Here is a 25,210-nt window from a genome sequence, read left to right as displayed (position 1 = left end):
TGGCTACTAGCCACGACGGCTGTGCTCCGCCTCCACGGTCGGAGGCAGCATGCTTCCAAATACCAGTTGCTGGGAATCACAAGTGGGGAGAGTTGCTGTTGTGCTCAGGTCCTGTTTGGGGGCTTCCCATTGAGGCCTCGGGTTGGCCACTGTGAGAACCGGATGCTGAACTAGATGGGCCACTGTGATGCAGCATTCCAACAAGCACAGAGGTAGGTGTGCATGTGGTGAGCTCGTAACGCAGCTCTGCTTGTAAGGGCTCCAGCTAACCTCTCTCTTCTCTGTGTTCAACAGGTTCTCCCAGCCCCAGAGAGAGGCTAAGGACGACCGTACCAGGACGAGATGGTATGTACCCAATGGAGCTCCTTGAACATCAATGGGCTATGCTGAGTCAGGCTATGGACACGTCTGCGCAATACATTTCAAGCAGCGTCATACCATATTGAACAGCCATGGCTTCCCCTGAAGGATCCTGGGAGCTGCAGTTTGTTAAGGGTGCTGAGAGTTGTTAGGAGACACCCCCTCGAGCTACAATTCCCAGGGAAGAAAGGGTTGCTAGTTAAACTACACTGGGGATTGCAGCTCTGCGAGGGGAATATTGGTGTCTCCCAACTACTGTCAGCACCCTTAATAAACTACCCTTCCCAGGATCTTTTGGGGGAGGCCATGACTGTTTGATACTATATTATTTGTTAAATATCTATCCCGCCCTTCCTCCTAGAAGGAGACCAGGGCAGCAAACCAAACACTACAAACACTCTAAAAGTTTAAAAGCAGACTTTAAAAGAATGTTAAAACACAAAATCTTTCAAAACACCTTAAAAAGCAATTCCAACACAGACGCAGACTGGGATAAGGTCTCTGCTGAAAAGGCTTGTATATAAATTGTGTGATAATTGTCTAGGTGAGAAGGATAAAGTTTTATTGAGGTTCCTCAACGACAGGTTGCAGTATGTCTGCAAATTGACAGAAGCTTTATTCAGAGAGTTGAAGGGCCAGGACCTGGACCAGTCCCTGTCTCTCTGCTTAACCTACCTTACAGGGTTGTTGTGAGGATAAAGGGGAGGGGAGACCTATGTAGGCCATCTTGAGCTCTTTGGCGAGAAAAAAGGTGGGATATAGATACAATAATAAAATGAAATAAATAAAATCCTTGGTGCCTTAACATAGCTGGGGGGGGGGGAGTGTAGACAGTGGATACTTGTGATCCCAAAGTCAGTGGGGCAGTGAATCCACTCCAGGTTTTAGTCCAGCTCCTTGAAAGTTTGGACTAAAACCTGGAGTGGATTCACTGCCCCACTGACTTTGGGATCACAAGTATCCACTGTGTGTGGGAAGGGGAATATGACTCCCAGCCTTGACGCTTCATTCCTCAACTGAAGCCGGCCCACATTGTGTGGCTGTCGTGGCATGATCTCATGGATGTGTCACTTTAAAACCTTGCACACTTCCCCTTTCCTAACCCTTTTGTTTCAGGGAGACTGGCCTTGCAAGGCCCCCCAGGCCCCGTGGGTCCCAAAGGAGACGCTGGCATCCGGGGCCCATCCGGCATTCCTGGTGTCAAAGGCCCTGCTGGACCTCAAGGTAAGCTTTGGGCCCTGGGAGTTGCCCTGCAGTGCAGATCCACTGCCTCCTTGCACGGAGAAGGTGCCGTCCATGGCCTTTCTGGCTAAAAAAAAATTGGCTAGCATGCCCCCCTCCCAAGGCTCCGGGGAGTCCTGTTGTGGAGTGAGTCACCCGGAGACCCTCTTCTGCTGTTCAATATGCCTCAGCCATCAAGGTGACATATAGCTTAAGACACTGAAGGATGGATGGATCTGGCCATTTTGGTTCTGTGTTGCTCATTTCCCCAATCTTAAATCCAGTTCTCCACATTTCTGCAGGCGTTTGAAAATTGCTTAGCACTTTAGTGCAAATTTCTCCTAATAAAACACACTTTTGTATGCCGTCTTGGCTAATGTGCACATTTTTGCAAGCCGTTTCTCCTCATATGATGCATTTTGGGGTGTTCTTTTCATTAATATATTCATTTTTATGCACGCTTTCCCCAAGCGTATGTGTCGTTATAAACATTGCTTGGTTAGAGAAACGCGTCGCAAAAATCGGGTAAGTGCAAGTTGCAAAGGATGGCTATGTTTCAGTTCTCTGATTGTTTCGGAAAGTGCAAATTTAATAAGATTCGGCTTTAGATGTGAACTGAATCAAATTTCTGCCCCATCCTGAAAGGCACCTTTGGCCAACCTGAGGCCGTCCAGGTGTTTTGGACTGCAACTCTCAGCGGTGCAGGCTGGGGCTGATGGGAGTCGTAATCCAAAGTACCTGGAGAGCACCACATTGACTAAGGCTAGCTGAAAGGTTGTTGCTGGGGATATAGTTTTGGAGATGCATCCTCTTAGCTGTTCTCTGGATTATGTTCTTGCATTTTTGTCATTGGACCTTATTATGAATTATCAGTGGATTGTTTAATCTTCTTGTGTATTTATTGCTGTGAGATGTTCTCGTCAGTCCCTTGTTTACATGACTACGTAAACTTTGTTTATGTCTTGTAACTGTTAGTGAATTATGTACAGCTTTCTGCGGTTGTGGGTGTGCTCTGCGTATGGCTTGCCACGGAAAAATGGCCTGCAGATAAATGCCGATGAATATACTCTGTTGGGCTAGCAGATGGACCCGGTGGTCTGACCCAGGTGAAGGCTACTTCTGGCTGAAAGCCATTTGGTTGGCCACTGTGAGAATAGGATGCTGGCCTAGGTGGGCCCCCTTTGGCCTGATTCAGCAGCCAGGCTCTTCTTAGGTTCTTGAGTCCTGGCATGTCCAGTACAAGGATGAAAGAGAATTATCTATCCTTGAAGGAGGATGCCCGTTGTGTCTCTGTGTGGGTTTTCTTCCATTGAATCGGGAGGCCTAGAAATTTCAGAGAATGGCGCAGAAACATGGAAGCGGCTGGGCTCCTCTGGAGGGCGGTTTCCTCTCTCCAAGTCTAAAACCCACCTCGGTCTCTCTTTTTGGATGTAAGAGTGAAGCGTGCCTCCAATTTTAATTTGGGGTGTGTATGTTTGGAAGTGTGCCTTGGCGATCAGAAGTTTGGGGAAATGCCACAGTCGCAGAACGTCTTCGGAAGTTGACTGTCTGCCCAGACTAAATTGGGGAGAAGTCCTTGTAGCTTTCTTGCGGGGGCAGGGAGGGAGATGTGGTGGCCTCCCCATGCAAGCGGGGCTCTGCAGCAGGCCGTCTGCCATCTCTGTGGGTCTGCTTCATGTTTATTGGGCTTGGAAGGCGTCCCAGTGAACGTTGCCGCTGGCCATTTGGAGTTAAAACATTAACCAGCCAGCCCAATCCTGCACGGATCCCATTCACCCCCTTCCCTCCCTCCCCCCCACCTCCCAGGCCTAGTTTCCCTCTCTCTCTCCTTTGTTCTCGACCTCCTTGGGTTGTTGGGGGGGGGGAGTGAGCGAGTGGGAAGGGCTGCCTTTGCCAAAATCCTACCTCCCTCCTTTCCCACTCCTTCCCTCCCGCCTCCCCATGCTCCTGGTCTTCAGCTGCAAGGCGCTTGGAGCCAAAATCCTGCCTCTGAACCCCTTGTGACAGGGAATAGGGAGCCTGTGGCAATCTCCAGAAATTGTTGGACTCCTGTCGTCTCTGACCATTGGCCATGCTGGCTGGGGCTGAAGGGAGCTGGAGTCCAACAAAGTCCGGAGGGTATGAAGCCCTGCTTTAGAGTTTGGCAACCTCTGGAGGGCCACAGGTTACCCCCACCCCTGCTTTACAAGAGCACAAGAAGATCACCTCTAGCCAGGGGAGGGGGAAGAAGAAGAAAAACCTGTGCCCTCTTTTTCCCATACACCAACGAATTAGTTCCCATGGCAACGTATTGCCCCTCGCTTACATTACAAAAGGGAGTACTCAGCAGACCTGGCCAGGGCTATTTACTTAACAAAAGGAACTGGCTTGCCAGTTTCAGCAGTCCTCCCTTTCTGCAGACCCCAGTGTTACAACTATAGAATCCCAGGGTTGGAGGGGATCCTGAGAGGGCATCCAGCCTGACCCCAACACAAATCATCCTCTTTATCGTCTGCATCATTAATAACAATATTTTCTACTCTGACCGGCATGCCTGTGAAGCAGTTGTTCTACCATTCTGCTGTCCCCCCTGCCCGAAAAGAATGAGGGAGCAAAGTGGGGGCGGGGGGTGTCTCACACTTCATTTGCAAATTTGATGGAACCAAATGCACAGAGCAATTGCAGAGGGGGCTAAGTTTTATAATGCTATTGACTCATACTGTCACAACACATAATTTTAAAGGGTCTATTTCCTCCACTGCCGCCCCATGTTCTGAGAAAGGGCATCATCCAGATGATGATGATGATGATGATGATATTTCCATTTACAAAGCCTCACTATCTGAAAGATCTCAAAGCAGTTTACAATAGAATACACAAGGTACAATAAAACAGCTTGGAAAAGTTACTTTTTTGAACTACAACTCCCATCAGCCCAATCCAGTGGCCATGCTGGCTGGGGCTGATGGGAGTTGTAGTTCAAAAAAAGTAACTTTTCCAAGCTCTGCAATAAAAACCATATCAAATTAATTTACAAAGCAAAATACACGAACAATATACATGTACATAAACACAATATAAAAGTCAGAGGGTTACAAGCAGTATAATATAAATAACGTAGCACAATACAACCATTCACCATCTAGTCCATGCAACCACTACCATCATTCACTCCCTCGAACCAACCGCTCCTACATTATGCAGATCATGCAGACACAAGGCTACATAGAGAATACAATGTTCAGATAACCAAGAGATTCCCGTAACCATTTAGGATACCGGAAAATCTATAGCCTGATCCTATGCAGAGGTTTAAGCATGCCCAGCTCCAGATGTTTAAGCAGCAGAACTAACGATGTCTTGGTGGGATCTTAATGAGAAGGGCTGTAGTTCAGGGGCAGAGCATCTGCCTTGTACGCAGAAGGTCTCAGGTGTAGGTCTCCAGGTAGGATCCTCTCTTGTTGTTGTGTCCGTGAAGAGCCCTGCTTGTGCGGTTCACCTTTTGCCTTCCTGCACGCTGAAGTGGCGCTGGAAGAGGCCGCCTTTGCTGGCTCGCCTCTTACATCTCACCATTGTGTATGTTTTTCTTCCTTCCATCCAGGTCTTCCGGGGCCACCAGGCCCCCCAGGGCGGGACGGCACAAGAGGTTTCCCTGGAGAGAAGGGTCTGCCGGGCCCTCCTGGGCCACCAGGCCCCCCAGCCCCAGTAGGGCCAAAGATATCGCCCATCCCAGATCAAAGTAAGTGATGTTGTGGCCAAGAGAGCTCCCCCCCTAGCACAGTGGTCCGGAAGAATGAGGCCCTCTAGACCTCTCTCTCTGGCCCTCGGAACTCTCCCCAGGCCGTGCCCCTCATTGGCTGTGCTTCACATCCTCCACGAGTGTCTTTGCCTGGCTGGAATGTGCCTGGAGCTCTGAAAGCGCCTCCTGCTTGCCTAGATGGAAGACAGGGAGGTGTGTGTGTGTGTGTGTGTGTGTGTGTGTGAAAGTAGCCAACTGTACAAATCCACATGTGTTGCTCCACCCACTTTTGCCACTGGCCCCGCCCAGCCCTTGGATGGCTGGCCAGAAGGGAACATGGCCCTTTAGAAGCCTATTCTGGTGCTAAGTGGAATGTAAATAATAATAAATAATAACACAGGCTTGGCTGGTTTCCAAAGCATAGGCACTGATTCTGTGATCTTTGCTTGCTTCTGCGTCTCAGGGGATCCACTTCTGTCCAACACCTTTCTGGAAACGGGTATTGCTGGGCCAATGGGACCCCCCGGGCTTCCAGGACCAATGGGTAAGTCTCTTTTTTCGACTCATATCCTAACCCAGGAATGATGGGCAGCGGCTCTCCAGGGATTCAGGCAGGCAGGGCCAATGCCAGGTGTGACTGGGCTCTTGGGTGCCAGCCTGCCCTGGGCCCCCTGCTCCTAGCCCCCCCTGACTGTGTGGGGCTGCTCCACCTACTTCTTCTCTCTTTCTGTGAATGTCCTGGGCGCTGCCATCAATGAAGATGCCCCCGCCGCCGTCTTCGCTGATGGCACGCATGGGCGCTATGCTGCGTGTGCACGCATGCCTGCGATCAATCAAGATGGCAGTAGGGGCATCAGCCCCTTATAGAAGCCTCTGCTGCCATCTTGGTTGATGGCACCTGCGCACGCAGGGCATTTACAGAAAGGGAGGAGAGGCAGGTGGAGCGGGTGGGCACTGTGGGCCCGCACAGTCTGTAGGGGAGGGGCTGGGAGCTCCGTCTCTGCGGTCTGCGGCAGGGTTGGGAGTTGACCCTGCTGAGGATTGCAGAAGGGGAGTGCTATTCCCACACCCTAAGGAGGGGCCCTTTAGGGACCCTCAGCCAGGTCCCAACCTGACCATCCTTTGGTGCCGGCCTGCAGGCAGAGGCCTCTTCCAACCCTACCTGGAGATGCTACAGATTGAGCCAGGAAGCTGCAGATGCACAGCCACTGAGCAGTGGCTCTTCCCCAAAGTCTGGGAGGAGACAGACCTGTAGGAAAAATTCAGGATGATAGCACTGGAAAAAGTGAGTGAATGAAGTTTGGCAATTCTGCCTTGAACAGGTCCTGTGGTAGCGCCTTCATCTTATTCTCTGATTACCGAATGCTGGGGGTGAATCATAGAAGAAGCCTGTGTGGCTCCCCTCCTGTTCTGCACATGAGCTGCTGGCTGGGACTGCTGTAGGAGACTCTGTTGGACTAGATCCGCCTTCCCCAACTTGGTGCCCTCTAAACCAGTGGCGGCTGGTGGCTCTATGTCTGTGGGGTAGGGGAATCTGCTCCGGGTTTTAGTCCGAACTTTCAAAGAGCTGTCCGAGGTGCATGCTGGACAGCTCCTTGAAAGTTCGGACTAAAACCTGGAGCGGATTCCACTGCCCCGCTGAACTAAAGCACCTTGGACAGCTCCCTTGGAAGTTTCTTGAGAGTCCACTGACCCAGTAATGCGGAGCCACCAACTGCTTCTGCTCTAGAGGTTTTAGGGCTCCCATCAGCCCCCACCTGTCTGTGAAGACCAGACTTTGCCAACCTGGTGCCCTCTAAATGCTGCATGCTACAGTTCCCACCAGCTCCAGCCAGCTCAAACAGGTGTCCCTTTTGGTCGGGTCCAGCGAAGCACCTTTTAATCTTTTTACCGCACGTTCCTTTTCTTTGAGTGTTCTGGGAGGGAGTGCACCTCAGGGACCCCTAAGATGATTCAAGCAACCCAGTAAGGATTCATGGCCCTTGACTGGCAGAGATGGGGGAGCAGGAGAGAGCCAAGGCAGGTGTGTGGTGTGTAAGTGTAAACTATTATCCATTATTTGATAGCTGGGGTTATGCTGGCCTCTGGTGGCAATTTTGTTCATTGCAGTTTCCTTTCCAGGAAAGCTGTTGGTGGACCCCGGGGTTTTTGGAGGGGTCAGGTGTACAGATAGGTGGAACTCCCTTGAGAAATGTCAGGAGTCTTATGTTTTTTTCTTTTACCTTGGTTGCATCATCCTACCCTGCCTGGGGCATGTTCTTGTTATGCTCTGGCCAACCAGAAGAGGGAGCCCTCTGTGCTGTATTGCCAGTTGGTGAACGCTGCAAACTGGGATCTGCAACTGGAATCCTCCCTGGGCCAACTCCAGCCCCTGGGGGTGTGATGTGACAACCGCAACAACCAACTCAGAGGGTTGGAGGGCTTTGGCCCCCAAGTGTGATCTCTCTCTGTGTCTGTCTGTCTGTCTGTCTGTCTCTCTCTCTCTTCTCAAAGCAGCCCAACATCATAAATAGTTGCTGACCAGCGGTGTAAAACTTCTGTCTCCCTATAGGTCCCCCAGGGCCAGCTGGAATGCCTGGTCCACCGGGACGCGATGTAAGTATCCCACATCTCTGGAGAGGAGACGGGGTCTCTGGGAAGGGCAGCACTTTTGCTGCAGCAGCCACCTCTATGTTGCATATTGATCTTGCATTTTGGATGGGAGATGGCATTTTTCCAGGGACTGGTGTTTGGGGAATGAACTGTGGATGCTTATAGGCTACCCCTAAGTTTGGGATGGGGAAGAGTTCCCTTGCCAATAATTGACTGTATCACTATCATTATTTAAATTATAAATTGCCTTTTACCTATGTCTCAAACCACTTTACAGGCACATTGTAAAAATAGTAAAAAAAACCCAAACTTTTAAAGACAGTACAAAACACAGGTGAAGGTAGGTTTGACAACAACGCAAAATGAGCACCTGCGATTTGAGGCCTTTGCACCCAGCTGGGAAAAGCTTGTTGAAACAAAAATGCCTTCAGTTGTTTCTTGGAAGTAAAGAGAGTGGGATCCAGTCCTTGGGAGTTGGCTGGGAAGAGAGGCATGCAAGCAGCAGCGGTCTGACGGCTCCATGTCAGTGGGCCAGTGGAATCCGCTCTGGGATTTTGGTCTGAACTTCCAAGGAACTGTCTGAGGTGCTTTAAGAACCTTGGGCCGCTCCTTGAAACTTGGGCTAAAACCCGGAGCGGATTCCGCTGCCCCACTGACATGGAGCTGCCAGCCGGCACTGTGTGCCAGTCTGGGTGAGGGTTTTGCCACAGAGGGCACAAATCTGGATGAGAAGTAAACCAAGCCACGGTGGGGAAAGTCTCAACCCTACAGCTGAAGAGGATGGGAAGAGGGGTGATTAGAGAACTGGCAAGGCCTTCTTTGTTCATGAGATGGTGCTTTCTTTCAGGGGGTCCCTGGAGCGCTGGGTGCTGACGGGGCAGTTGGTACCCCTGGAGCGAAAGGCGAGAGGGTGAGCATCTATCTCCCGGGAACATAATTTGCCATCATAAATAAACAGATAATTATGCCCAAACTTCCAGAAACTCAAGGTTTTGAGTTGCGAAGGAAGCGTAAGATAACGTAGCAATGTGCAGACCAGCCCTATTCATCTTCTCTTAGAAGTACATAGAAAATTCCCTGATACTGAATCAGACCGTTAAACCACCTAGCTCAGTGTTGTCTACACTGACTGGCAGCAGCTCTCCAGGGTTTCAGGCAGGAGCCTTTTCCCAGCCCTAACTGGAGATAGGAACACAGGAAGCTGCCTTATCCCAAGTAAGACCATTGGTCCATCTACCCCAGTACTGCTCTGCTCTGACTGGCAGCATCTCTCCAGAGTCTCAGGCAGGGTTCTCTCCCAGCCCAACCTGGAGATGCCATTGGGGATTGAACCCTGGGACCTTCTGCATGCAAAGCGGGTGCTCTAACCACTGAGCTGCGGCTTTTCCCTGATCGGCCGTTTGCATTTCCTCCATTCAGCGGGGATGGGGAACTTGTGGTCCTCCAGATGTTGGCGGAAGCCAACTCCCATCAGCCCCACCCAGCCTGGCCAGTGACCAGGGATGATGAGAGTTGCTGTCTGACATTCTCTGAGAGGTCCACAGGTGTCGTAACACTCAGCTGCCAGCACTCTTCTCCCTTCCACTTGCCCAAGATTGCCAACTGTCCAGAAGAAATGGCTTGGTCTGCTCCTGTGCCTTTAACCGTAGCTTGACGTGCAGACATCAGCAGGTGATACGTTTCCCCTGGCACGAAGCTGTAAAGTGGTTATCGCCCTTGCTGGTGCCTTCACGAAAAGGAGCTCTTAAAAGCAGAGCTACAGTGGCTTGTGAGAAGATGGCAACCCTCCACCCCCCAGAACAGGAGCCGCAGTGGCTGCAGCTAGTAGAAGCATCCAGAATTCCTATGGCACTGGGACAGGAGGAGCTTCCCCTGTGGGATTTCTTCCTAAGCCAGAGCTGTTTAACGAAGCCGGCACCTCCTTCCAGGTTAGGATCAGACATTGGGATGGGCGCTCAGGTCTGTGTGCTCGGCCAGAGGACCTGGATTCGGGTCTTGGCTGGTTGCTTTAGCGCATTATGGTGCCAAGACGAACATCTAGGCCAGCATCCTGTTCTCAACCAGAAGCTTATGGGACGCAAGGCACTCTCCCCTCCTGTGGTTTCCAGCAACTGGTACTCAGGAGCATGCTGCCTCTGACCGTGGAGGCAGAGTGTAGCCATTGTGGCTAGTAGCCCCCGATAGCCTTCTCCATGGATCTCTCTAATCCTCATCCAAGTTGGTAGCTGTTGCTGCCTCTTGTGGGAGTGAATGCCACTGCGCTGCATGAACAAGTCCTTTCTTTGTCTGTCCCAAACTTTCCAACATTCAGCTTCGTTGGATGTCCCTGAGTGTTATGAGAGAGGGAGAAAAACTTTTCCCTGCCCTCTTTCTCTACACCATGCATAGTTTGATACACTTCCATTATGTCACCTCTGACTCGCTTTTAGTCTAAACTAAGGAGCCCCAAATGCTGCAACCATGTCTCCTAGAGGAGTGGCTCCACGCCCTGGACCCCTTTGGTTGCCCTGGGCTGGAGAGCAAAAGGGTTTTAGGGGAGGCCAGCAGAGGAGAGCGAAGCCCACAGCTGTGGACTCACTTTTCCTTCTTCATCTCTTCTGTAGGGACTGCAAGGGTATCCTGGCCGCCGAGGTCTCGATGGAGAGCGCGTAAGTGGGTACGGTGGTCGGTGGGGAGAAATATCCTGCCCGGGCGGGGGCAAGGCGTTCTGACACCTGGTGGCAATGAGGGATGTGCTACAATGCCACCCAATTTGGAATTGGTACCGAATATTCCATAAATTCGCTTGTTCTCAGTAGCTGAGGATCGGATTGTAACGTAGTGAATTTCTGCTGCTATATTACAATTCTTTATTGCATGCTTAGCCATAGGCCATGTGCAAAAATACATATCAAAACATACATACATACACTGATACGAATCACTTTATAATTTACATTTCTTTGGATGACTCATTCATGGGGGAGGTTCTCTTAGCAAAGGCATCTCTCATTTTTTGTGCTGCCATAGCGAAATTGGCAACCGCTAGTGATACGTAAATACATTCATCCATTAAAAGCATAGTTATCTTTTCCCTATCTGAATAAGACGTGAATTTCTGCTGCTATATTTGAAAAAGGCCTTTAAAAAAATATCTGCCTCTAAAGCATTGATTGTAACAATGATAATTTGTTGATGCTGCCTTTTAAATATCGATGTAGCCTTCAAAATATTTATGTTTTTAAAGGAAATATTGATATTTCCTTTTAAAATATTGATACTAATATCAATATATTTTCAGAGAGGAGAAAACACGCATTGACAAAAAGCAGTGGATATAGAACGAACTTGAATCGATGCCACCCTGTTAGGTTGGCAGAATGCTTTCGAACAGGAACTGGCCCACGGATCCCATCCCTAGTGGCAATTCCCTACCTCCGGGGAAGTTCTCCTGCACATTTTGAGGAATGTTACTTTCAATGTAGCTTGTACAGGAGAATCTTCTAGGGGTCTGTTTTCCTATGGGACTTACTTTTCCATTTAATTATTCATTCATTCATTCATGCATTCCTTTGAAGCAGGGATGTGGAACCCGTGGTCCTCCAATGTTGCTGGACTCCACCTCCCATCAGCCCCAGCTAGCCTGGCCAATGGTCAGGGATGATGGGAGTTGGAGTCCAGCGACATCTGGTAAGCGGCTGGTTCCCCATCCTTGATTCAAAGCATTTGTGCCCCACTGTTCAGGTGGAAAAACTCCCAGACTGGCTTACAGATCAAAACAGCACTGTTCTGCCCTCGTGCATATAGCCTTAAAAAGACACCACACAAAAGGAAAAAGGGATGAGGCAGGAAGAGGAGAACAAGCAAGCTCAGGCAACAGATTCTTGATTCTAGCTGCCGTTATAATGTACAGCACTTGAATTTGGTTGTTTGCCGTGATGTGTTTTACATAATTCAACCAGGGGCGTAGCACAAGGGGGAAGGGCCGTCGCTCGGTGGCAGAGCATCTGCCTCACGTGCAGAAGGTCCCCGGTTCAGTCCCTGGCGTCTCCAGGTAGGACTGGGGAAAGAGTCCCTCTCTGAAGACATGGATAGCTGCTGCCAGCCAGTGTAGGCAATACAGAGCTAGATGGACCAAGGGCCTGTCTTGGTATAAGGTAGCTTTCCTACCACAACAAAAGAAGGTCTGACAGAATTTCATATTTAATTTAATTTAATTTAATTTTAAAATGCTGGCAGCCACAGACCAACGACCTTCTTTCCTAATGCCTTTCCTTGTTTCGTTTCAGGGTGAGCCAGGACCCAAAGGTGAACCAGGCGAGAAAGGCACCTGGGTAAGCTCTTGAGGGGGGGCTGGCACCCTTCTTTTCTCTCCCCCCCCCGGCTAGCTATTCCCAAACTCTGTCTTTGGAACCAGCTGGCCCTGCAAAATTCTGCCCAAATGTACACCCAGCACCCTGGCCCAGAGCCTCTTCCCCCTGCTCAGACATGAGGCTGGCTGGCCGGCTGGCTTTAGAGGGGATGCCACATCAAGGGGTGTGGGGAAATGCCCCCCTTTCCTGCTTTCCTTGAGATCTCCCAGTGCCATTCCGGAGGGGTAGTTGCGTCAGTCTGTTATGCGAAGAGAGCAAGGACGTTCGCGGCACCTTTGAAGCGGCCGTCCCCCACGCCGTTGCTTGGTTCCCATCAGCTCCAACCAGCAGGGCTGATTTCCCATCAGCCCCACCATCACCTGGCCATGCTAGCTGAGGCTGATGGGAGGCTGAGCATCTGAAGCGCGCCAGCTTATGGGATGGCTGCCTTGAAGGCTAACAGGCTTGCCGAGTGACATCACGAGTCATCGTGGACCAGAAGCCACTTTGCCAGAGAGTTTATTGCTCGGAGTTGTGTGTGCCCTGCATGCGTGCACACCAATGTTTCTTCACCAAAATAATCCAAATTTTGTGCTAAGGAAAGCCACATGTGATGACCTATATGGATTGTGCGAGAGAAGTCCCTTTGCGTCTGCATTTGTTGTCTTTGCACATGTGCTTTCAACCCTATTTTCATAGCCATATGGACTAGAAACTTGATTTTTTTTTTAAAAAAGAAGAAAGCTTGGAGATGCTAAATACTAAATTCTCCCTTTGCATGGTGCAATGGGAGAAGTACGCATGGCTCCTTGCTGCTGGCCAACGCGGCCTGATGACTGGATCAGAAATATGAGGCTACCTTTCATAGGAGGGGATGCTCAAGCATGACCCCCAGTTAGGATTGCCAACTTTTCAACCAGCTGGTGTAGCTCTGCCTTTGAAAAGAAGGTGCTGCGCAGTCATTGGCAACCAATCATGGACCCATGCTGCAAAAAGTTTCATGAGGTGATTTCGGCAGAACAATGAGCTGTTGAAGGCACAGAACAGGGGGGACAGCTCCAGTTGTCTGGCCATTTGGCAACCCTAATATCCTCTTGCAAAGGTCCCCTTGAGGGCACCTCTCTTGGATCACACGCTGCTTTATTGCTGCCCCTTGAAATGCAACCATTCCAAGCATCAGACACTGAGGACCCATCCGCACCTTGCATTCACAGTGTTTTTATACCATTTTAAACAGTCATGGCTTTCCCAAAGAGTCCTGGGAACTGTAGTTGAGTAAAGGTGCTGTTGGGAGACCTCCTGTTTCCCCTCACAGAGCTACGATTCCCAGGGGGGGCTTAACAGTCAAATCCCTCTTCCCAGAGAACTCTGGAAATTGTCTCTCTGACAAACTGTAGCTCCTTTTGGAAGGGCAGGATTTCCATTTAATAATAAAATAAACAATACTGGAGAGAAATTGCTTGCAAAAATGAGTATATAAGGCAAAACTGCATGCAAAAATGTGTATGAAGAGAAATGCACCCTAAGTTGCTGATGAATTTTCATGTGGACTTATAATAATAATAATAATAATTGCAAAATGAGGTGAAAACATGGTAAAGGAGCTTAAAGAGTGGGAAACTGGGAAGATGAGAGGAATAAAAATGGACAGATCCGTTCCTCCCTAATGAACGTAGTGGGGCTTACATCTGAGTAAACACATATAGGATCGTATTGCAAGCCCAGCAACACTGTCCTTCGGCGCAGGGCGTGTGCCAAGCTGCACAGAAGCAAAGGCTGTGATTCATCCGTGGTTTAAAGGGGAGCCCACAAAATACGCCTCCAAGTCTTGAGATGGCAACGTGCAGCTGGGTAGCCTTGTCTGTGGACCCTCTGTCTGTCTCTCTCCCTGGCTGCCCTTTCCCCCTCGCTGTAACCATTCCCCAGCCCATTTTGCACCAGGGGGTTGGTGTGCTGGCACCTGGCCCTTCTGCCCTTCTGGGGGGGCACATGCTTGCCAGAGGCCAGACTGGGTGGAGCAATGAATGTGAGCTTTTACCTTTTGTACACAGTGGTGCAGTGGCAAATTCAAAAGTGCAGGGTTTCTTTGTGACAGTCGGGCCACTCTCCCTTTTCCTCTTCTCCCTTTGCTGTGCTCCGCTATAACAGATGTCCCTAGGAGCCAATCAGCATGAAAGGGGAGGCCGTGTGTTTGCCACTGAGAAGAGTCTTCTCAATGGCTGACTCGCCTCCTTTCACTCTGATGGGCTCCAATCAGCAGGAAAGGACAAGGAAGCATATCAGAAGACTCTTCTCAGTGGCTAACACACACCCCTTTCATGCTGATTGGCTTGTACATAGGGACTTGGCTGGAATCCTGCTCCCAAAAAAGTAAGGGGTCTACAATCCCGTGACAACTACACCCCTGTTTGTACAGTAGCTGGTTTCTACATACACTCCTCTCTATCCAAGCAAGCAAAAGGCATAAGCAGGGTCCCAGGACACATCTCAGCCATGCAAAATCATTCAAGGAGGGTGTGAAGCAAGGCCAGTGAAGGGTATGGCTTGAGGAAAGTCCAAGGGCCAGGTAAAGAGGCCTTGAGGGCAACATTTGGCCCCAGGGCCTGACATTCTCTAGGCCTGATTGGGAGGGATGGACGGATCTTGACCTCTTGCCACTGTGCTATTTGTTGCACATGACGCAAAACGAAAAGCCTGCTTTGCATTTCATCCAGTGCTGGCTGGGAGTTGTAGTCTGAAGGCTGTGGAGGGCAGCAGGTTGGAGAGGTCTGGGCTGGAAGGAGGCCTGCTGTGTCCTCTTCTCCACCCCACCCCACTCCCGGCCAAAAAAATCCAGCTCCTTCCCTTTAATGGGAAGATGTGCTTCTGAGGTCTCAGTTGGTTGTACCAGCTCCTGTGTGGTACGCCGAGGCTCTGGACACTGGCCCTTTTGCAAGGAATCACACGCTTGGGAAGGTCCTTAGCTCAGTGCTAGAGCACCCGCCTTGCTGCAAAAGGTGCCAGGTTCGGTTGCTGACATCTCCAGGTAGGGCTAGGAGAGAATGGAGTGCCCCTGCCAGTCAGTGTCGGCAGTCCTGAGCTAGATGGACCAACGGTCTGACTCACAGTTTAAGGCAGCTTTCAGCCATGTGCCTACACTTGAAACTGGCAAGATGTTTGTTTATTTATTAAATTTATATCCCGCCCTTCCTCCTAGAAGGCATCCAGGGCAGCATACAAAAACACTAAAAGCGCTCTAAAACACCTCAAGAACAAAATACTTTAAAACATATTAAAACAAAACCGCTTTTAAAAAAAGCTTTAAAAACATCTTAAGAAGCAATCCCAGCACAGACGCAGACTGGGATAAGGTCTCTGCTTAAAAGGCTTGTTGAAGGAGAAAGGTCTTCAGCAGGCGCCGAAAAGATAACACAGATGGCTCCTGTCTAATATTTAAGGGGAGGGAATTCCAAGGGGCAGGTGGAGCCACACTAAAGGTCCGCTTCCTGTGTTGTGCAGAACGGACCTCCTGATAAGATGGTATCTGCAGGAGGCCCTCACCTGCAGAGTGCAGTGATCGACTGGGTATATAAGGGGCAAGACGATCTTTCAGGTATCCTGGTTCCAAGCTGCGTAGGGCTTTGTACGTCAAAACTAGAACCTTGAGAGATGTTCCTGCCTTATGTTCAGATGTTCCCTCCACCCCTACAGGTTTGGGCTGCTGTTTTAATAAGCCCTGACAAGGATGTGCCAGTCTCCCCTCCATGTATGTTTGTATGAGTATGATTGGGTACCACTCTGGAAATTTGGTTATTCCATCTCTCTCTCTCTCTCTCTCTTCCCCCCCCCATCTATGCAACTCACTGAGTCACTGCATTTGGGACCACACCTTGCTACTAACTGTCCACGCACCTCCTGTTCTTGGACTTGCATTAGCTGCTGACTTTCGAGGCCAAGCTAACATTTCTTTCTCACTTTTGTCCAGGACCCCATCTCTGGGGTGCTCTGCCGTTGTGTTTCCTCTATGACAGGGGCTCCCAAACTATGGTCCATGGGCCACCAATAGTCTGCAAGCTTCATTCAGGCAGTCTGTGGCGTATCAACATTAAATGTTCCTATTAATTTTAATTGCATTTCTAAAATCATTTAATTGCATTTTTGTTGCTGAAATAAAAGCTAGGGTTGGTGTAGTGGTCAGAGCGTTGGACTGGGACCTGGGGGGGGGCAGGCTTCAAATCCCTGCTCATCCATGAAGTTCACAGGGTGACTTTGGGTCAGCCATTGCCTCTCAGCCTAACCTACCTCACAGGGTGGTTGTGAGGATGAAATCGGGAGGGGGAGAACTATGTTTGTATGCCACCTTGAGCTCCTTGGAGGAAAGGGGGGATATAAATGGAATGAATGAATAAATAATAAATTATATTGTGTTTTACTGCTTTGCAGTTTGAATTCTGCAAAGTGCAATACAGTAAAATATGATAAAATAGATAAAAAGCAACCAAAATACATCCAGGCAAGCAAGCAGCATGATCAAAGCAAAAGCACTCAAGCAGGGCTGGCCTGGGGAGAGTTTTGAGGGACAGAAAGAGAGGCCCGGAGGTCCGCATTTGGCCCCTCTAACTGAGGTTCCCCACCCCGGTCATAGCGAAAGGGAGGGCCTTTCTGCGCACAAGGAGAAGCCTGCAGCAATGAAGAGAAGTTCAACCAGCATGCTCTTTTCACTCTTCCCCGGGCGTTGAGCTCCCTCTCCACGCACTCCGCCAGCTTGAATGCTCTTGTATGCTCAAATGCCCCAGGAAAGCTTGAATGCGCATGATGTACCTCCGATGCACTTTTCCTGCAAGGATTGTTTGCTGTGTTTGCACAGGTGCCCCTTTTGTGCACAGCCTTGTATCTGCCTGGGGAGACAGGTGGGAGGAGGAGATGGTAGCGGCAAAGCCTCACCCCCCCCATTTCCCCTAACCTCCTTCCCCCTCCCGGCCTTTGCATGCATGCACACTCCCCCACCCTGCGTGCGTTCCCTTCACGGCTGTGTCTGTCTCTTTCATCCGCAGGGGGAGGGTTTACACCAGCTCCGAGAAGCTTTGAAGATTTTAGCTGAGAGGGTTTTAATCTTGGAAACAATGATTGGGCTGCATGGTGAGTAGAGACAGAGAGAAGGAGAGAATCCTCCCCCCAGGTCAGGCGTGGTCAGGAAAGAGGGGGCTGCCTCGGGGGTGGCACCAGGCCAAACGCTCTCCGCCAGGGCTTCTTCCTATTTCCTGCAGTCTCCAGCAAAAAGCAGGAGCTCGAGGGCGCCCCTGGTGGGGCCACCAGCCGTGGCTGCTGACCTTCTAGGGCATGTGTGCATTGGCGGCTGGTGGTGCCGATGCCAGTGGGGCAGGGAATCCACTCTGGGTGTTAGTCTGAACTTTCTAGGAGCTGTCCAACGTTCTGAGAGCTTGAAAGTTTGGGCTAAAAGCCGGAGCGGATTCCCTGCCCCACTGACATCGGCGCCACCAGTCTCCGCTGCATGGAGGGTGTATCAGCCGTGGCAAGGGCTGGAGGAGGCATTTGAATTATTTGCATTTAAAAGCAAACGTACCAAATTTGCACTTTCCGAGACCACACGTGAACCGAAACGCAGCCACCCTTTGTGATTTGCATTTCTCTGAATGTTGCAGTACAGGTCTCCAGCAAAGCAGCATGGACAAAAATGCATGTACTAAGGCAGTGTGCATATAAATAGTGGAAATAAGTCAGAAATGTCTTGGAAGTGTGTGGATTTGTCAGTGCTCTGTGCAAAAATGTGTTAAAATGCTGGAGCATTTTCAGGACGGTTTTTTTAATGAAAAATTTGCAAATTGATGCGGACATGTGGAGGACAGAATATAAGATTGGAACTTACAAACATTTAAAGCATAACGTAAAACAAGGGGCAGAAAACTGAGGCCCTGAGTTGAAATAATAAAACAGAGCAGTTAAACCCCTTCACTCCCCCACTCCACAATTTAGTCCTATTTTAAGTTGTGAAATCCTCTTCCAAGTGTGGGCACAGGGCTTCAGTTGCCACTAGTGAGCATGCTCAGTAGCATTAGAGTGGGAAAACTGACGTGGTGGGTTTTTACAGGCTCCACCTGCAATAAGGTGGGAGCCGGGCGCCCTCTGGTGGCAGCATCGAGTGACAGTCGCTTGTACCCTTTCAGACAGCGAGTGAACCATCCTAGGCACATTTACTCAGAAGTAATTCCCATCATGTTCAGTTGGGGGTACTCCCAGGAAAGTGTGCAAAGGATTGCAGTCTAAATGCTGATACCAACAGCCTTGGATCAATGTAGCTGATATTTTAACATGGCCACTATTTTATTCTGGTCAGGCTGTGTCTACGTTTTTTTTAACAGACCTCACATTTCTCATCTTTATTCTATTTGTAACCCCCATTTCCCTCTCCAAGGAGCTTTCAGGGATGATGACACAGGGGAGGAGGATCTAGAAAGGTGGACAGCAGAGGTGTCTTCAGGATTGGGGGGGCTCTCAGGAAAGACCTGGAAAAGGCATACAAATTTAGACTCCGGTTTTGTACCTCCCATCAGAAGAGCCCCGGTGTAAATTCTGGGGGCAGAAAGCTCTTGGAGCTGCTGTAATTTGTGAGTGCGTAAAATGTTGGGAGATGTTTTCTGTCTGATAGTTTTAGTATGGGGCATCCCTGTATTAAGAACATAAGAAGAGCCTGCTGGATCAGGCCAGAGGCCCACCTAGTCCAGCATCCTGTCCTCACAGTGGCCAGTCAGATGCAAGCAGGGAGACCACCCTCCCCCACTGTGGTTTCCAGCAACTGGTGTTCAGAAGCGCAGTGGAGGTAGAACATCGCTGTTCTGGCTAGTAGCTGTGGAACACCCTCACCCTCCATGTATTTGTCCAATCCGCTTTTAAAGCCATCCACGTTGGTGGCCATCGCTGCCTCTGGTGGGAGTGAATTCCATAGCTTAACTCTATAAGTCCTGTGAACAAGTCCTTTCTTTGTTGTCTGTCGTGAATCTTCCAACGTTCGGCTTCATAGGATGGCCCAGAGTTTTAGTTCTGTGGGACAGGGAGGAAATTGATCTCTGTCCACTTTTTCCACACCGTGCCTAATTTTATACGTCTCCAGCCATCTATGCCTTCTCCATGCAAAGTGAGCCGGGGGGGGGGGGAGAGGAAATGGCAGAACGTGCCCTTGCCACCTCTAGAGCCAATAGAAGAGTTAGGGCATGCTTTAATGATTCCAGTGATGCCTATTCCTTGCACTGGCAACATTTTTCCAAGGAGCTTCGCTTTCGCAGACCAATGAGTGCATGCATGCACACAAACATGAAAAAAGATTTTAATAGCCTTTGGTTCACAAGACTGAGCTATGCTGGAAATTGTATAAGAATTACCTTGCTGAATTGGACCTAAAGTGCAGCCAATTGTTTCCAAGGGTGGGCAGCTGGATGCCTTTAAGAAAACTCACAAGCAGGCCACCCCCTGTTGCTTGTCCTGAGCATAAGGTATTCAGAGTTAGACTGCCCCTGAACGTAGAGGCTCCATTTAGCTGCAAACAGTCCTATCTATCTCCTACGCAAATGAACTCAGTGGCTTTTAGTAAGCCACTGGTGTGAGTTGTGGGGGTGAGGGCAGCATCTTTTCATGGCCTTTTTCCCCAAGGGGGAATCTTCCCAAGGGGCACGAATGGAGAAACTCCGTGATTCTTTTACAAATTGCTTGGTTCTAAATCAACCCGCTTTGGGCGGTGGGAGAGCAATCTAAGAAAAAGAAAAAAACTCCTTGGAGATTCCACAGCGGTGAAGGAGGGAGAGAACTAGAGGGCCGGAGTGTGGGTGAGGACCATTCCCCCCTCCCCGAGAAAAACAGAGGCCTGCAGATAAGCGAGTGTTGATTTTTTTCTCCCTCTTTCCAAAATGAAACACAGCTCAATCCAAGAACCTTAAAAAGGTGTATGCTTTATAGCTCCCTGAACCCCAAAGTAAGCTCCGTAACACCCTGTATCACATTCCCCCATGACCATGGGACTGTCCCCTTCGAGATCTTCCAAGCCCCCTGCCTGAATCACCCCCCCCCGAGCCCTGGTGTCCTGATTCCCAGTTTGGACCCCTTCCTCTCTCCTCTCCCTGCCCCACCCCCTAATCTTCCTTTTTCCCATATGAAGGGTGAATGAATTTGCACTCTGCTCTTCTCAATCTCCATTAGGCCATTAGCTTACAAAGCTTCCTAGAGCAGCAAGCCCAGCTGGAACTCCTGTCTAGGAGGGTCACCTTGCTGGAAGCTATCATCTGGCCAGGTAACAACCGAGGGGGGGCTTGCCCTCTCTCCCTCCCCCCTTTACCCAGCATGCAGCATTCACTGATGCAGACAGCCCATTTCCAGGAGATTCCCCCTTGCAGACATGGGCTTTCTCTCCTTCCCCATCACTCCACCCCAAACTTTGCATGCCACTAGTCCTCAATGTCCAGTCCCCATCCCCCCCCGGCCCTTGGTGTGTCCATAGCCCTGCTGGAGTCACAGTCCCTTTTATTGGGGAGTTGGCCTTTCTTGCCCCATTGCTTCCCGGAAAGGCGGTGGAGAGGGAGGCTTAAGGGGAAAGGGCGCGTCCCCTGAGCACAGGGCGGGGAGAAGGGCTGCCCCTCTTCCTTTCGCCGCCTTCTCCCAGCATGCACTTCAAAGGTGAAACGCAAGGGTGGCGGCACTGCCAGGTCGAGGGTGGTTAAACTGCAGTGGGCTGCTGGGTGTCCAGCTGCGTGGAGTTGGCGGGGGGGGGAAAGGGACCTGCCTTCTTGATTGGAAGTCTGCACGTGCTCAGTGGCCCTCTCCTCTCAAGGTGGAGGGATGCAGCTTACCTGGAGGAGGCTGCGTTAGCAATGCCCTACCCCATCCTTTGCCAAGCCAGGGCCCTTCAGATGATTTTGCACTGCAGTTCCCACCAGCCCCAGCCAGTGCACCCCCTGGATGTTGCTGAACTGCATTTCCACAATCCACGACCAGCTCTCCAGCTCTGTCCTGTGGGTTGAGTATAAAGGGGTATGCATACGCAGATCCTCCGGAGAACAATGTTAGCAGGGAGCTAGGGCGGAAGTCAGCGGCTGACCACAACTGAGAACTGGCCAACGCCAGTGAAAAAAGTGAGAAGCGCGGGCTGGATCAGGGCCATGGCTGTCTCTTTGCAACTTTTTGGTTCCCACAGCCATCTCTGGGTAGCTCACAAGCAGGACATGTGATGGGGATGGTGTCTCCCTGCTGTTTTCTCCCTGTCATTCAGAGATAGAATGTCCCTGTACTGGGAGGTTCCATTTAGCTATCGTTATTGGCTAGTGATCCAATAAGGCAGCTTTCTCCCATGGACCCCCCCCATCCTCAGATGTTGGTGGACTCCAACTCCCAGCATCCCCAGCCAGCATAGCCAGTGGTCAAGGATGGCCGGAGAACCCAAAGTTGGGAGAGGCTCTTTGAAGGCGAGATCCATTCTGCTGACCCCTTTTCCTTTGCGGATTTGGGTTGCATTCCACTGACTCAAAGTAGACCCACTGAAATTAATGAATCTACATTAGTTGTGTCTGTTCACGTCGATAGGCCTACTCTGAGTAGGCTCAGCGTTGCATACCTTCCTTGTTCGGAGCCACCCAAAGTTTGTAGTCTGAAGGAAGGAAGGCAAATGAAGTATTTTGCTCCTGAAAGACCTTGGACATTGGTGCCGACCTTTGAATGCAGGGAGCATTCTTGGAATCCTTCAGCAGCGCCCCACAGCAGGGAAAGGCCTTGCCAATTCTCCCCGAGCAGAGATGAGGAACCTGTGGCCTCCAGGTGCTTTTGAATTACCTCTCCCATCATCTTCGACTGTTGGCCGTGCTGGGAGTTGGAATCCAACATCTGGATGGGTGTAAGGTCCCCACTCCTGTCCTTAAGCTTCTGAACGGTCACCAGGGACCACCAATACATCTGCACACCTCTGAAACCATGAGGACCAGAAACTTGTCTTTCTTTCTTTTTTTAAACTTCCAAAAAAAAAAAAGCACAAATGACAATTGAGATTCTTGGGTTTCCAAATTCCATGGCAAGTGGAAGGAAGCCTGGCTCTAACTCTGCTTTATCTTTCCTCCGTTGATAGAACCAGAACTGGGATCCGGCCTGGGCCCTTTCTCCACGAACACGCCCGGCTACGAGCGAGGGAAGCGCGACGAAAGCCTGGCGGCGTACAAGATGATCTCCCGCCACCTCTCAGAGAGGAGTGAGGACGAGAGGCAATGAAAAGGGACACTGGCCTGCCCCCACGGGCAGATGCAGACCAAGAGCATCTTTGCGGCCGCAGAGGCTTCCTTCAGGCACTTGACACCCAAGGCTTTTCCTCCCGCTTTGGACTGTCCCCACGGAGAAGCAGTGGAGAGGTGCGTGGCCAGTGTGCCAAGGAGGGGTGCTTGCTTGCTAACAGCCTTGCTTCCATATTTATTTGCTCCTTTTGCGCAAGGGGAAGTGTGTGCCTGTTGTTTCTGTCACAGATGCTGCGGTGCGCCCCGCCCGCTCATCCTGTTGACTGTCAGCTAAGCCGGGGATGCTGATTTGTGGTTGCCTGACTGTTTATCCCTTGGTGCTATTTGATAGGGATATCTCCCCCGCCCTGCTGTCCTGCCCTACAATGGTACCCTCTCCTTAATGGTCTGTAGCTTGCCGCTTGGGACATCAACTTGCAGATTTCTCTAGACACCACAGCAGCTCTATACTGAATCCTCGTGAGTTTTGAGTTTCCTACTGAATTGCCCCACTGTTCCTGAATTGCTCCTTCCCTCCATAGCCTGGCCCTGGCAAAGGTGTGGGGAAGAGAAAACTGGCTTTTCCAGCCAATTCTTTTCACCTGCATGGTTGTGGAAGCAGGAACCCCCTTGCGGAGGTCGCAATATTTATTTGCGGGCTGTGGTGAATATTTTTCCACCCTGCTTCTTCCTACGTAGGGAGAGCCCTGCTGACATCAGACCAGAGCTTGGAAAAGTTACTTTTTTGATCTACAACTCCCATCAGCCCAATCCAGTGGCCATGCTGGCTGGGGCTGATGGGAGTTGTAGTTTAAAAAGTAACTTTTCCAAGCTCTGCATCAGACCGCAAGCCCCTCTAGACCAGTTTCCTGCTTTCCCTGGCGGCCAGTCAGAGGCCTCAACGGGAAGCCCACAAGGAGGGCCTGAACAGGATAGTCCTTAGCCAATAGGCATGAAAGAGGAGTTAGCCACTGAAAAGAGTCTTCTAACATGCTTCCTTGTTCTTTCCTGGTGCTTGGAGACAATCAGAGTGAAAGGAGACAAGTCAGCCATGGAGAAGACTATTCTCAGTTGCTAACACTCTTTCCTGCTTATTGGCTCCTAGGAATGTCTGTTGTTGTGGGAAAAGGCATTCACAAGGATCTCATTCTCAACCCCGCAGCAAAAATAGGGGGAGGGGGTGTGGCTGTGCGTAACATGAAGGGACCCTGCACTTCTGAATTTGCCACTATGCTACTGGGTGGAAGAGAGTAGCTCACCCAAGACTCCAGGGATCAGAAACAGTGTCTTCCTCACTCAAGTCCAGGACCTCTACTCTTACCTGGTCCATCTCTGTAGTTTTAGCCTCTAGTAGCAGGCATGCTACTGGCAAACAGGGCCACACAGACTAGCGTAGGCCATGAAGAATGCCCATCGGCCGTCCCATGTCATGTACAGAGAGCAGGGACTGGGAACCTTTGGCTCTCCGGATGTTGCCTATCATCCTTGTACATTGGCCATGCCAACTGGGGCTGATGGGAGTTGGGAATCCAACAAAATCTGGAGGGCCACGGACTCTGCCCCTCCCCCAATACTCCTGGGGTTTTGATGCTAAACCATGGGTGTGAGAAAATCATGATAGTTATAGAGGGTTACAGAAGCTCCACTCTCTCTCCTTTTGGAGACACTTTGCATATCTCTCCATGCTGAGGACTAGAAGCGTGTTTGCATTTAAAGCTGAGGTAGTCAGGACTCTATGCCAGCTGTCCGATACAGAAGAGGGAGGAAAAGATCAACATGTGCAGGAGGCAGCCACTTTGGGTGCCAGGCTCAGGGGGTGCCTGTCACCCACTATCTGCTCAATTACTTGAAGCAAATTGAGCACTGAGCTGCATAGCTCCCGTTGCATTGATGGTCAGGTATTGCTGTACAGCACATCAGCGCCCATTCAGCAAAGGGTTGCGCGCAGGAGTCCTTGTGATCGGATCCACAGGGTCAAGTTTATCATTTTATAAGAATGGGATTGAGATTATGCATCAGAGTTGTCAAGTGGGCTACGAATGCAATGAAAAAATAATTGACTGAAGTTGAACATGCTGTAGCGGAGGCACCAGGGAGGAGGCATTAGGTTTAGGACCAGCCCATGTGGGAAACTATCGGACTGTTCTTACTGTAAATGCACAGCCTTGTGGCTTCCATGTGGGTGAAGCGGATTGGCTGGGGAGAGGGCACAGAAGCTGAGGGATGGGGGTGGTGATGTCTGCCTCTATATAATGTATGTACACTTTGGGATTTTTGGCTGGTATCTGACAGTTCAATAAAGCTTCACTGAACACTGGCCTCCGGTTTGAATCGCAGGGAGGGTGATGTGCCTCGCTTCTAAGCCCAAGCTAAGTTGATGCTCTCTGTTGATGTCCTTTGTTGCAGTTTATTAAACGCCTAGCTCTACTTGGCGCCTTCCAGATGCTTTGGACCACAACTCCCAACAGATGGTCCAAAACATCTGGACAGCACCTGGTTGGGGGATGCTGTTCTGTCACATCTGCACCATCCCTGTAGAGCGCTCTCACAACGCTTTCAGCAGTTGTGGCTTTCCTCCAAAGAGTCCTGGGAACTGTAGTTTGTCCAGGGTGCTGAGAGTTAGGCGAGACCCTTAACGAACTACAGTTCCCAGGATTCTTTTGGGGGAAAGCCATGACTGTTTAAAGTGGCACTAGTGTGCTCTAAATGTACGGTGTGGGTGCGACCCTATTCCGCGTGGGGTGAAGAAG

At 50.4% G+C, this 25,210-nt stretch overlaps 1 protein-coding gene across 4 annotated transcripts in view; it reads left to right on the top strand.

Moving 5' to 3' along the window:
• Window positions 1–24,926, top strand: part of EMID1 (EMI domain containing 1) — a 54,938-nt gene extending 30,012 nt beyond the window's left edge. Inside the window, exons 7-16 of one of the 4 annotated variants that reach the window (XM_061602920.1) lie at window positions 295–345; window positions 1,477–1,584; window positions 5,162–5,299; window positions 5,763–5,843; window positions 7,851–7,894; window positions 8,739–8,801; window positions 10,495–10,539; window positions 12,160–12,204; window positions 20,410–20,500; window positions 22,322–24,926. In XM_061602920.1, coding sequence (XP_061458904.1) covers window positions 295–345; window positions 1,477–1,584; window positions 5,162–5,299; window positions 5,763–5,843; window positions 7,851–7,894; window positions 8,739–8,801; window positions 10,495–10,539; window positions 12,160–12,204; window positions 20,410–20,500; window positions 22,322–22,461 — 806 coding nt within the window. In that variant the 3' untranslated portion in view covers window positions 22,462–24,926. Of the gene's footprint in view, window positions 1–294; window positions 346–1,476; window positions 1,585–5,161; window positions 5,300–5,762; window positions 5,844–7,850; window positions 7,895–8,738; window positions 8,802–10,494; window positions 10,540–12,159; window positions 12,205–17,255; window positions 17,341–20,409; window positions 20,501–22,321 lie in introns of those variants that run through there. The other 3 variants (XM_061602917.1, XM_061602919.1, XM_061602918.1) reach the window with 3 other exon arrangements.
• Window positions 24,927–25,210: the final 284 nt, after the last annotated feature.

This window comes from Rhineura floridana, chromosome 19 (assembly GCF_030035675.1).
Source record: "Rhineura floridana isolate rRhiFlo1 chromosome 19, rRhiFlo1.hap2, whole genome shotgun sequence".
Lineage (NCBI taxonomy): Eukaryota > Metazoa > Chordata > Lepidosauria > Squamata > Rhineuridae > Rhineura > Rhineura floridana.
This window is presented reverse-complemented; position numbering and strand designations above follow the sequence as displayed.